This window comes from Acinonyx jubatus, chromosome B2, assembly GCF_027475565.1.
Source record: "Acinonyx jubatus isolate Ajub_Pintada_27869175 chromosome B2, VMU_Ajub_asm_v1.0, whole genome shotgun sequence".
In the NCBI taxonomy this organism is placed as follows: domain Eukaryota; kingdom Metazoa; phylum Chordata; class Mammalia; order Carnivora; family Felidae; genus Acinonyx; species Acinonyx jubatus.
This window is the reverse complement of record NC_069385.1, coordinates 42322631-42336726: the sequence shown is the minus strand read 5'-3', so window position 1 is coordinate 42336726 and position 14096 is coordinate 42322631. Positions and strand designations below refer to the sequence as shown.

The following is a 14096-nucleotide window of genomic DNA, read 5'->3' as shown; positions in this document are numbered from 1 at the left end:
CACGGCCCCATCCCTTTCCCTTCGCCACAGCAACAAATACATAATGCCTGGCAGACAAACTTAGAGGGACAAAGATGTGAGAATAATAAGCCAACACTGCTGCAGCTACTGCCAGACAGACAACTCATTCCACAGCAGATGAGGGAGGTAACAGTATAAGGATCTTTAAAATTAATTTCAGTTCCAGAATAGTGATGAGCTCCACTGGAAATCACCAGCATTCAGGCATTAAACATTCTCCAAATTGCAGGTTCAGGAGGAAGCAAATGAAAGGAGGTATGTCTGAAAATATCCTAAGTCAGAGAAAAATGAACACTGAACTCATGTTCTACCACATCTGCTTAAAAAATCTGAAGTTTTTAGACTAAAAAAAGAACAGATTTTAGATAGGTCATTCAGGTTAAGAGAGTCAAATGAATTATCATTTAAAATCCTATTTTGGCTCTGTCACTTACTAGGTAAATAATCTTAAATTACTTCTCCATATTTCAGTTTCCACATCTGTAAAATGGGGTAGTAATACCATATATCTCACAAATTGTTATAAGAGTTAAGTGAGTTAACATGTAAAAGTGATTAGAACTCTCATAAATAGTAAAAACTGGAATGTTAGTTATTCTTTGACACAATACAGCAATGCACTAAAAAGGAGACAAATATTCCATTTTTCCTTACCATCCACTTTTTGAACCACACAGCTTTGGTATCAACCAATGCAAAAAAGTAGATTGGATCCAAAATCTTTTGTGAGACAAGATGGCCCTGATCATGTTTAACGGATAATAAGGACAAAGTATTCTCCACAATCTCTTCCATATACCTTAAAGTTTGGGAATAAAACAGTTTTAGAAAAAAAAACAAATGCTATTACATACACACACACACACACACACACACACACACACACACACACAGAGTGATATATTTTCTATTTATGGAATAATAAAGTGAAAATTTTTAGAAAAAAACTTTTTTTTATGTTTTAGCAAATGGGATTCACACCCAATTTTTTTCCTGTTTTTTAAAAAAACTTTTGTTTCTACTTCAAAACTGGCTCTCCAAACTTAACTTTCCTTTTTAGACTCAACAGTTGGTTCTTACAACCTTATTAAAACTTTTAGAACTGAAAGGAAAAACTTTAAAGAACACTTAAGGAACTTGTCCAAAGTAGCAAAGACTAATAAAAGAATTGGAAACAAGGCTACAACATCCTCATTCAGATTTTTTGTAATAAATAAATGGTGTAAAATGGTATTTGCAAAGAGCCATTCATATAGCTAAGCACAAAATATGAAAAGCTAAACTTTATTAATCCCTCCCCAATTACATAAGTCAATTAAGACTGTCTCTATTCTTTCTCCTTGTAATGCACAAGGGACAGTAACACTCCTATATTTCATATTGACATAAATTAGGGGACTTACTTTTCTGGGTGACGAATCCAGAAAGATGGAGCCTCTTTCTGATATTCATTTAGAAGACGAACCTGAAAAGCAGTATGTAACAATTCTCAAAAAATTAGAATTCTTAAATATAGAACTATTTAAACAAAAATAAAAGCATGTAGCAAGTGAATACCTTTTTAAGTAAGCAGATCACATTAGGATTACTTATATCTATACCAGTTGACAGAGTAGGAATATGATTTTCTCTAGAAAGAAAGTATAACTTCAAATATTTAGCTGAAAAGAAAAATTAAAAACATATTACATCATTCATTTGCAGTGTTTTCTGAAAAGTTATTTCCTATCCACTTTATTAAACACAAATAAAGGAAAATGCCTTTTAAAAAATCTAATAAACATACCTAAGCTTGTATAAATTTCCTTGGTCATATGTAATGGTGAAAGAGTAAATGTCTGTGCATAGAATTTTAAAATCCGGTCCTATGAAAATGAAAAGATTTGTATCAGAGATTCTTATAATAAAATGGAGATGAAAAAACACTTTTCACACAGTGAAAAACTTAGAAAATAAATAGAAACCTTTCAGAAATCTGAGTGGGAATGTACCTTTAAGTAAAAGCACAATCTTATGTTGGTCAGTAAAAAGTAAAATACATGGATGGAGAAAGAGTGAGGTTTGATAGAGTAAGGTACAATGTTCAGACAACAGCAGGAGTACTAAGTGGTTAAAAACAACAACAACAATCACAACAACAACCATTCTCCTTTCCAAATCCAACATTTGCTGGTTTTTTTTTTTTTTAATTGCTTACATGGGTAGTTTCAGTAATTAGACATTTAGGACTCCGATATTTTGCCTATCTCCAAGAAAAGTATTATTTAACACATTTTCAAAATATACATTATTAGAACTCAAAGTAGAAATTATCACAAGGTAAATGAATTAGTATATGTGCTGCCGAAGCGAGCACAAGGTAAATGAATTAAATGATAATAGATGTAGCTAGAAAAGTACTTGGCCCTAGTAGGTACTTTAAAATAATAGCTATCATTTTAATTATGCCAACTTTAATACTGTGATGAAATTAATCCTAATAGTGAAATTCAATGTCCCATTATATAAAAACATAAAATTTCCTCAAGTGTTCTAGTCTGGGGGTGGGAGGGATGGAGGGGAATGACCTTGCCTATATCAAATGTTAGGATAATTTACTTTTTAAAAAAAAGGTTACCCAAATGACTAAAGTCTCTAATAACCCAAAGGAATTCCTACTGAACACAGGAATTCCTACTGAACAAAATAAACTTTCCAAAGTTTATTTTTATAATTGCAGTAACTGATAAGTATCTGTCACACTTTTAAAACACTATAGGCTTCACTAAATTACATGGAAGAGTCCTTTAGAGTAGGAAATGAAGAAATAGAATCAAAGAATCCAATCAAGAGTTTGGATCAAGCATAAATTCAAAATGAAAAGAATGCCATGCCTTACTTTCTACTCCAAAATGACTGGTTCTATTACCATCTCCCCTCTATAACAACTTCTTCCAATATTAAGTATCGACAACACTCTTGTGAATAATCTGTAATAGCTAAACAAAACCACTTATATTGACCCATTAGGATATTCATGGTTTATAAAAATTATTATGTAATTTTTTAAATAATTAAAGGAAATTTGCCTGACCACTATTCTTTGTTAAGAAAAAATACACAGAAATTAACAATTTCCTTTTAGAAAGCCTTGAAATGTTAAATGTGACCCTGAAAAGTCTTTTTCCCTTCCGAAGTTCTTGGATCATTGAGTTTTTACAGAAGTCTGCATCATCTAGTGTCAGTAAAGCTGAACTACATCTGGGTATTAGGTAATTGGAACACATTTTCCCCCCTTATAAAAATCAACAAACCACTTCTGTTTCCAAACCACTCCTGTTTACCAGTATAATTATATCTTCATTGATGGAAGAGTATGATTTTCAACAGATAAATGTATTGAGCTTTTTTTTTTTTTTAATAACTGCTTACTGTCCCACTCCTCTAGTAGAATGTAAGTTCTATGAAGGCAGAGACTAATGTCTTGGTCAGTGTGTTTCCAGCATCTAGATTAGAATGCTGCACATTGTTGGTAATCAATATGTATCTGTCGAACAGCTAGTACATTTTAACCCTCATGCTAATATCTTTAATTTTGTACAAAACACCATAATAATTTTAAAGCAAAATTTTTCTTCACTGATACATCAATTAAGAAAAAGACCCTCTAAACCTACTTTGCATTTAAATGGGATATGGGATATAGCCGGATTTTTTAAGATTTTATTATTTTTTTAAGTAATCTCTACACCCAGTGTGGGCCTTGAACTTACCACCCCAAGATCAAGAGTTGCATGCTGTACTGACTTAGCCAGCCAGGTGCCCCTAGCAGAATTTTTTAAGTCACATTATCGATATTACCAATAGAACTATACTTTTTAATATGATCTTACTCATGTAATAGCATTTCTGAGAAGTTATAGGAGAATCATTTTTTACATTCAATCATTTCTCTGACATCATAATTTTATAATTTTTGGAATTTTCTATATTTGCTTTATGATTCATCTCAATTGTCTTCTAATCTTGGCTTTAGTTTTCTTTTCTTTTTAAGCAATTAAGTAATCTCTAAATAAACACTTAAATCCATAAGAAAAATGCTTATGATTCAGTTAGAATAAATTCTGATCATTTTAAATGCAAATTTTCATATGTCATCAATTCTTTCAAAAATGCTTTAAATAATCTTTTAAAATATTTTTCTTAACTCAAAAACAAGACACAAATTGGATATCCCTTTATAAGATAAAACAAAATGCACAAGGTACCTGTATTATTATTTGGCAGTGAAATGTGACAGTGATCATTCTAATCATAAAAGAGTTAAGTCAATGCTTTAAAGAAAATCTTCACAACTCAAAAGCTGGAATTGAAATTCTATAAGTATTAGAGCTACTATTAAAATAATAATTCCATTTGCTTACAGAATGGTGGGAAAACAAATTTTTAAAAGATCATTTCTACAGGGAGCACCCAGATAGGTGGCTTAGTCAGTTAAGCGCCTGACTTTGGCTCAGGTCATGATCTCTGTGATTTGTGAGTTCAGGCCCACATGAAACTGCCAGTGCAGAGGCTGCTTGGGATTCTCTCCCTCCCTCTCTCTCGCTGCACCTCTCCCACTTGCACACACTCGCACTCTTTCTCTCTCAATATAAATAAACTTTAAAAATGTATATGTTTCTATAAGCATTTCCTTACACTAAACACAGGATCAGGATCTGAAAGAGACATTGTCAGTTTTTCACAGAGAGTGGTCCAATTTTCACAATTCAGTACGTCAGATGGAGGAGCTGAACATAACATTTGCAAGGCTTCATATCTCACCTATAATTTAAAAGACTTTTATTAATACCCAGCCACTGGAACACTACCAATACTCCAAATATTAAACATCGAAAAGCAGTCTTATCTAGATAATTGTTTTAAAGAGCCAACTACTGAAAATCAAAGGTTCTTTTACAAAACAATTTTGAGAACTGATTTTTTTAAACTAAGTGTTAAACAGAAAAAAAATAGGTTGTTAATTTTACATAATGCAAAAATTAAAACATAACTGTGTGAGATTCTAGGTCCTATATCTAAGTGAATGAAGAACGGTGGCCGAATCTGAATCATCAGGGCAAGGTTTTCCAATGGCCTTGTTCCACAGACTTCCCTTACTAAAGTAGACACCCATAGGTGGTCCTATAATTTGGGGGCCTTAATTTAAAAATAGCCTAATATGCCCCTAGTGAAGCATCCCCGTTCCAGAATATAGGAACAATTCTCGCAAAACAATTTGGACTAGTTTTTGATGCTATACCACATTTTCCGACCTTCAAACCACTGAGATAGAAAGCAAGGTGATGCAAAACTGAATTTCTGTATTGTCACAAAAAGCTTACTTCTTAATCATTCTTCTCAAAAATGAATCAGAATTCCTTCAAAACAGTATGACCCAAAGGACAACAGTGGAAAATAGCACTTCTCCAATCAGAAATGGAACATGGCTTCTGCCCCACCACTCTCCAATTAGTGAATAATAACTCACTGATTCCAACCCATTCCTCAAAATCTGGTTCTTTCCCCTGCTGAAATAAGTGAAATCTAGTGGTTTAAAAAAGGGGAAGAGGGAGCGGTAGGGGCCAAGCTTAGGAAACCAGACCCTTTAAATCAGGGTATCAAGTTTTATGTGAAAAAGACAGAATATACACGCACTTAAAAGTGTCTATATATTCATATGAAAGAACTCCTAAATACAACTGTATTTGTAATAGGGATTGGGGGACTTAGGAATGATTTCAGAAACTTTAATTTCTCCTTTTCAGTTAATTTTTAGGACAAAATCCCATTAAGAATTTACTACTAGGGGCACCTGGGTGACTCAGTCGGTTGAGCATCCGACTTCGGCTCAGGTCATGATCTCATGGTCTGTGAGTTCGAGCCCTGCGTCAGGCTCCGTGCTGACAGCTCGGAGCCTGGAGCCTGCTTTGGATTCTGTGTCTCCCTCTCACTCTGCCCCTCCTCTGCTCATGTTCTCTCTCTCTCTCTGTCAAAAATACACAAACATTTAAAAAAAATTTTTTTAAAGAACTTACTACTAGCAGAAGCATAATAAATGTTTCTGAACAAGTATAAATTTCCAAGTAATCCACTTAAACTGAAGACAATAAGATGTTATAGAAAAGTCGAGACTCATTTCTAGTATCTTTTGAAACATTTACTAGGAATCTAGAAAATAAACCAGAAGGTGAAATGCTAAAAATTATTATGTGATTAAAAAAAAACATCAGTGGGAGTAAATCCTAACTATTCATTTAGTTTAATATGAAAAGTTGACTATTTTCTATTTCATACTGACTTAACAAAATAATACTTGATAAATAGTAATTTATATAGTCTTAAAATATAAACAGGCACAATTCAGTAGAACTGCTTCTTTAAAATCCCTTTTCCGGGGCGCCTGGGTGGCTCAGTTGGTTGAGTGTCTGACTTCGGCTCAGGTCATGATCTCACGGTCCGTGGGTTTGAGCCCCATGTAGGGCTCTGTGCTGACAGCTCAGAGCCTAGAGCTTGCTTCCAATTCTGTCTCTCCCTCTCCCTGCCCCTCCCCCACTTTCAGTCTCCCTCTCTCTCTCAAAAACTAAACATTAAAATCCTTTTTCTAATCAATGAACACGTGTGAAAGTTGCTCACATTTTCTAGAAGTAGAAGGAACATTAAATGAAGATAGTTTTTCCTCAAAGAAATCACTAAAATATCACACACAAAGCAACAGTGAAAGAACAATTTGGGGGACAACCACTTATAACTTTATCCCTTCAAAACTGAAACTAGATGTAAAAATTTCCTCCTACAAACCATGAAAATTCTCTGAGAGCCTCCCTTACTCTGTGACCTCTTATTTCAAGACTGGAAAGTCTAGCAGGGTTATCAGTCTAGGAGCATCAAGATAATAAATGCCTATCTTCAAGAGAAACAGTCTAGCTGAGAATGAATATATTATATATATTATATATCTGACTAAACTTGATAGCTACCCTTTAAACTTACCTCTTTAGGTTGCCCAGGCTCCAACTGGTCTAAAATCAATTGTAATTTTCCTTGACAAAATTTGTAACTCTGTAACACAATTGACAAAACATTCATTTAGTAGACTTTTAGAAATACTGCTATAAATTATTTTTTAATATAACTCCAAGCACAAAATGCATTCTGAGCAAGGAAAGGGGGTGATCTATTCTGACTTGGCAGAAAACTTGGAATTTGTTTCCCAAGGCATTTAAATGGGAACTGAATGTCTCAGGAGAACAGTGTACTACACATATCTGAAAATTATTATTTGCTGAGCAACTTCAATGTGTAGAACATAAGATTCAAAAGATGTAAAGCCAAGATATTTTGTGCCCAGAAATGTGAAATGAATGAAACAGTAAGACAAAACAAGAAGGCACTGCTAGTACCCTAGGCATAGCTACAATGCTGCTTGAATATTTTGGTTCCTTTGCTTTCCTGTACTTTTCTTAAGCCTTTCTCCAGGCCTCCTTTTTGGTGAAAAATTCCTGAGGTAAAAGTCTCCATCTAGAAAAAAGTTTATAATAGACCATAAGCTATGTTGGAAAAGGAAAGGGTCTTTTTCTTGATGAAGGCAGTTTAAATACGACTAATACCTAAAATATTCATCTAAAAATAAAACTGCCATTAAAATAATAGCTGTCATTTATTATCTTTTATGTAACAAGCCCTATATGATATAAATTCACAATGACTGAAACAGGAGAAATATGAAAACCAAGGTTGAATAACTTTTCCAAGTCACAAAGTTATCAGAACTCAGATTCCCATCCACATTTTTGCTATCTATACTCTTTCTCTTCGAGTTAAGTACATCATGATGACTCAAATTTTTATCAGTTACTTCATCTCCAAAGTTATATATAATTATCCTTTCAACATTTCCACTTGAATGTCTAATAGGCATCTCAAACTTAACATGTCCAAGACAGAATATTTTATTCCAAACCTGCTCCTTCCTGAAACTTCTCCATCCTCCTAAATGACATTACCCCCCATCCAGATTTTGTACTTAGATCAAAACTAGGAGTCGGGGCACCTGGGTGGTTCAGTGGGTTGAGCATCCGACTCTTGATTTCGGCTCAGGTCATGATCCCAGAGCCGTGGGATCATGCCCCGCATAGGGCTCTACACTTAGTGTGGAGCCTGCTGAAGATTCTCTCTCTTTCCCTCTGTCTCCCTCTGCCCCTCTCCCCAACTCATGTTCAGGCTCTTTCTATACAATTAAAAAAAAAAAAATGTATGTTAAAAATAGGAATCAATCTTGGCTCTTCACTTTCTCACTTCCTATATCCAATATTATTAAGTTCCAAAAGATAATCCCCAAGTTTCACAAACCTTAATTCCAACTACCCCACACCACTTCCCTGCTAAAACCTTAAACCAAAGCACCATCGACTCTAGCCTAGACCACTTCAGTTCATCCTAACCAGTCTCCTTGCTTTGACTCATCCCATCCTACGCCACACCACCATCCATTCTCCAGCAAGTCAGATGGAGCTTTTCAAAGTTATAAATCAAATCCATTAATTTCCCTTACTTCAACCTCACAAAAAGACCTCTCACATTATTCAGAATATAGGGAACTTACTTACATGATCTGAGCCCCTGATTCTTTAATACACGGTCATACAATTCTTCCCTCTGCCAGTCAGGCTTCAGTCTCACTGGCCTTTTTTCTCCATTTCTGGAAGATGCCATCCATGCTCACTTTAGCCTAAGAACCTTTGCCATTGCTACTCCTCCTGCTGGGCAACACTCTTCCTCCAGAATTCTTCATGTCTGCCCTATTATGGCTTAGAATTTGGTCTTTTTTCACTATAGCATCCCCAATACCTGAATCAGTGCCTCATAGGCCCTCAATATACATTAGTTTAATACATAAATGACTCCAAAGTGAGTCTTCCCACAATGCTACATGGTCCCTAACAATACAGGATACATAACCATTTTATTAAAAAAAAAAAAAAACATAACAGACCAATACTTCATTTCTTAAAGAGTCTCAGGTTTTGCTGAGTTTTCTTCCTTTCTAAAAGTATATAGTTCAACTGTGAAGAACTCTGATACATGCTACTTTTTAAAAGCACTATATATTAAATCTTTAACTTTGAATTTTTGTATTACAATTAAAATACTAAAATTTATGAATAATTACCAATGACAAACATAAGTATATGAATGTAGCAGTCTTGAAATGAAAAAAAGATAACATAGAATATCTAAAATAGTATATATATAAGAGTAAGTGCTAATATGCATTTGTGATACATAATGCATATATGTACTTTCAGCAGTATATATACACATGCGTATAAGTGTCTAAAATGTATGTAACGTATATGTGTATATACATACTCATTCTACTCTATTGCTAGAAAAACCTCCCCCCCCCTTTACCTAGTCCTTTTGCCTCTCTTATAAACTTTATTTCTTCTGTCTACTTCCATCATGACTTTTACAGATCATTATCTATGTCTAAAATGCTGTCCAGCTTACTAAAAAGAACTACAGTTTCAAGGACATGAATCTTAATTGGATAGATGAAGTTTCAAATCCCAGCTCAAACTAGTTATATGACTCTGGAGTCTTTAACCCCATCCTCATTTTTCACATCTACCTCCCAGCATCACTGTAAGAATTAAATGGGAAAATTGTAAAGTCTTTTGCTTTATTGTTATAAAATTTTTAACTGCAAAGTAAATTTCCTGTTTCTCAAGAAATTTTTTTTGAAAAATTTTTAATGTTTATTTATTTTTGAGAGACAGAGCACAAGCAGGGAAGGGGCAGAGAGAGTGGGAGACACAGAATCCAAAGCAGGCCCCAGGCCCTGAGCTGTCCACACAGAACCTGATGCAGGGCTCGAACCCACGAACTGTGAGATCGTGACCGAAGTCAGATGCTTAACCACGGAGTCCCCCAGGCGCCCCTCTCAGGAAATTTTCTACGAAAAAATATAAAATAACTGACTCTACCTACCAACTACCTATTCAAGATCAAAAAATCTAAAGATGTATTTCATTGATTTCCATAGATTCCCATTCTAATCTAGTCTCTTTTTCAATATAGAGGCATGCTCTACAACAACCCTGATAAATGGGGAGCCAGACATTTTTTGAACATTCTCAACTACAGTGAGTTCATATTTGGGGAAGCAACCAATATTATGTCAAAGTAGCAGTCAAAAAGGGTAATTACATTGACCTTAACAAAATTCATTTACTTAAATGCTCTCCATGACAAAGCCTTTGTTTCTAATCTTCTGTGCAATACTCCAAACAAGCAACCCTTACTCTCTGAAAATGGTTTTGCCTTTTATTTAACAAAATGATTAAGGCTAATCAACATGATGATCCCTCAAATTACCTCCTCTTTCCCCCAATATTATTCTGTGGTGAGTTAGCCAAATTAAAAGATCTTTTCTTAGCCCTCATGATAGACTTCCCTCTAGCCTTCATTGCAGCTAATTACCATCACTTCCACCTTGAAATTCACCCCCCTCCTTAAATTCCCTCTAGCCTCCATTATAGCTAGTTACCATCACTTCCACCTTGAAATTCACCCCACCCCCACCCCCACAAGTTCCTACCCAGTGCATTGTGGTTTGGCACCTTCTTGTATGACCCACCTTTTGGTTTCTCCTGGCCCTCTGAAACTGTGTTTCCTAGGGTCTCGCCTATTTTAGGTGGCTTCCATAGGAATTAAACAGAGATGACTCATTCTGTGTTATCCCCAACTTTTCTTGAATCCTGCATTTTCAACACTTGTTACACCATTAAGATACCTTACTGGTACTTGAAATTCAAAATCTTTAAAAATAAATAAAAGTGAACTTCCATATTCTTCTCCACACCTAAACCTCCTTTCTAATCCCAGGCGTGGTTTATGACACCCCATGGTCTTGTAGCCACATTGGCTTGAAATCATAGCTAGACTTTTGACTCTATACCCACTCTGCACTACCCTCCTGCCCAAAACCCACTCTGCACTACCCTCCTGCCCAAGTTTAATGATCCTATGTCTGTAATTCTCACATCAGTCACTATTTATTCCTACAAAGCCTCCTCAGTTCAGGCCTTCTTCAGCTTTCTTACCCACTCATGCCCTTCTGCACATAACTCAACTAAATCTCCCGAACACATTTTTCTGTTCAGAAACTTAAAATGATTTCCTTTTACTTGCAAAACAATCCAGTTTATCCTTTGAATGCATTCATTTATTCCTTAAATATTTATTTGGCATCTACTATGTTTCAGATACCTATTATGTACCAGGCACTTGAATTTTATAGCTAGGAGCAATAATTAAGATCTAATCCTTGCTCCATAATTTGGCCTTAACCTACCCTTTCCATTTACTCCTCATAAACTCTTTGTTCAAACTCTTCACATAAACTACAGGTTCCCCAATATGCCAGTCTTTGTTGATTGAGAGCTTTTGTCCATTCCCTTGTCTAACACACTTTCCTCTATTGCTCTGATATTCTTAGTTACAAGGATTCTTCTTTAGATTTCCTAAGACATTATTTCTACCTTACAACTCTGTTATTTGTGTACATATCCTCTTCATCTCAAGTAAGCTCCTTGAAGACATAATGTGTATATAATTAATCTTTTCACTTTTGCAGTGCCTATTACAAAATATTAAACAAAGTATATGCTCAATACATATTTGTTGGGCTGAAGCCCCTCAATTCTACCATACTTGCCTTTTCTCCCAGGTGATAATACAAATGTAAAAAGCACAGACTTGGGGCACCTGGCTGACTCAAAGGGTGGAGTGTGCAACTCTCGATCTTGGGGTTGTGGGTTCAAGCCCCGCATTGAGTGTAGAGATTGCTTAAAAATAATAAAATCTTGGGGCACCTGGGTGGCTTAACTGGTTAAGCATCTGGCTCTTTGATTCAGCACAGGTCATGATCTCATGATTCATGAGTTTGAGCCCTAAGTCGGGCTCAGTACTAACAGCTCAAAGCCTGCTTAGGATCATTTCTCTCCCCTCTCTGCCCCTCTCCCACTCATTCTCTCCCCCCTCCCCTTTCTTTCTCAAAATAAATAAATTTAAAAAGAAATAAAACAAAAAAATAAAATCTTTTTTAAAAAAGAAAAAAAAGCATAGCCTTTAATAGTTATTTGATTGGAGCTGCCTCATCAATCTATTTACTACCCCTTTATCACTTAATTATGAATTCTGTTAATTATCTTAAATATAGTACATACTGGGGCACCTAGGTGGCTCAGTCAGTTAAGCGTCCAACTTCAGCTCAGGTCACGATCTCGCAGTTTGTGGGTTCGATTCCCAAGTCCGGTTCTGTGCTGACAGCTCAGAGCCTGGAACCTGCTCCAGATCTGTGTCTCCCTCTCTCTTTCTGTCCTTCCCTGCTTGCACTCTGTCTCTGTCTCTCTCAAAAATAAACATTTAAAAATTTTTGGAAAAAAAAGAAAAAAACCATAGTATATACTACTCTTTAAAAATGTTATTTAAGCAATGAAAACTTTTGTTACACCGGACATCAGAATGAGCCTAATATTTGCCTTAAAGGTTACCCTTTTGTTTTTTTAAGGTAGCTGTGTGTTATTGTGCATCAGTGAATGAACATCAATTGTGATAGCAACCAACTAATAACTTTGTTAACTAGAGCAAAGTAGATAGTGTGTCCCATTTAATACCAATTTGTTAAGATTTTTCAGCTGTTCTAGATATTTCTTAGATTGAAAATTCCTGGGGTGACTAGTATCAGCCCACTTGATTTGTAGAGCAACATATCTGTTGGCAATATCAATATAGGTACTTCCTATAGGAAGTTTCTTCCCCAACATATATACATATGTTAAAGCATAAGCTACACAAATCATTTCTAGCACATTCTAAGGAGAAAGAGCAAGAAATAAGATTGATAATCTAAGATTTGGTCCTCTGTATAATCATATAGATCCTAATTAAAGGTATTTATATGCTAAAATAAGATTGGGATAGATTTCTTTCAATTGAAATTTACTAAAGATTGCAAAAATTAATCATTCTGTAATTTTTTTGGTAACAGTTATAATTAATTACAACATATACTAAAGAATATTCACATTATTCAATGACTACACTTAAATAAAATCAAACTACCCTCAAAATTAATGTACCCTAGAAGTCTCCAAATGTTTGGGTTGTAAACTGTATAAACCATTAAAATACAAGCAAAGACAGACAACATTACTGTGGTCTGAACAATATAACTATTGGAAATAAGAAATATATAACTATCAAACCTAATGATATTTCAGGCTTTAATATGTCTAAATGCACAATTTCTCTATTTTTAATTTTAAAAATCACCCAATGATGATAAATAGGACAACAGCAAACCTTTAGTTCTTATGCCAGGTTGTGTTGAAAATGCTTTACATACATTAAGTCCATAAAGCAACCTATAAGGTAGGTTCTATTACTATCTCCACTGTAACAGATAAGAAAACCGAGGCACCGAGAGAAGAAACCAAGGTCCACAATTCATCGATGGCAGAGCAAAACTTTATTTCAGACCGGTTTGTCTCCAAGATTCAGAATGACTTAGTTTCCTGTAGAATAGCTTTTTCAAATTTTAGTGCTTCTAAAATTTTTTAAATTATGAGCCTGCCTTTCATTATGCCTTAAATACGGAACAAAGTTACCAATTCAAAACAAAAGCAATACTTTAAAAACATTTTCAAATGAAAAATGTTCCTTAATTTCCTATGTCTTATGGTTTAACAAAAACAGCTTTCACTTTAAAAGTGCTGCCATTGAGAGGTAATAACAAAAATCTATTAATATTTTAAAGTATAAAGAAACTTTAGGTATTCATCAAGAAGATACTTAGCACTGCTAATCAAAGAAATTAGTTTTTCTGGTGTCAGACTGTCTCAAGAGATGACTATTAGGCAAGCAAGCAAGGTCACACCTGCACCTACCCAAACCTCCCCAGCAATCCACCTGCCTCCAGCCTAAAATGAAGCAGCTGCATTATCAATGCTACCATTCTTCCTGTTCTCTAGTTTCAGCTACCTTTCCCT

The 14096-nt window shown here is 34.9% G+C and overlaps 1 protein-coding gene across 5 annotated transcripts in view; it reads right to left on the bottom strand.

Annotated features, from left to right (window-relative positions):
• TBC1D32 (TBC1 domain family member 32) overlaps positions 1-14096 on the bottom strand; it is a 206004-nt gene that overhangs the window by 167202 nt on the left and 24706 nt on the right. For 4 of the 5 annotated variants that reach the window (XM_015068263.3, XM_027056995.2, XM_053222325.1 and 1 more), the window contains exons 5-10: positions 7033-7101; positions 4699-4824; positions 1808-1886; positions 1579-1682; positions 1425-1486; positions 676-820 (exon numbers count right to left, since the gene is read on the bottom strand). In XM_015068263.3, coding sequence (XP_014923749.1) covers positions 676-820; positions 1425-1486; positions 1579-1682; positions 1808-1886; positions 4699-4824; positions 7033-7101 — 585 coding nt within the window. The remainder of the gene's footprint in view (positions 1-675; positions 821-1424; positions 1487-1578; positions 1683-1807; positions 1887-4698; positions 4825-7032; positions 7102-14096) is intronic. The other variant, XM_027056994.2, reaches the window with a different exon arrangement.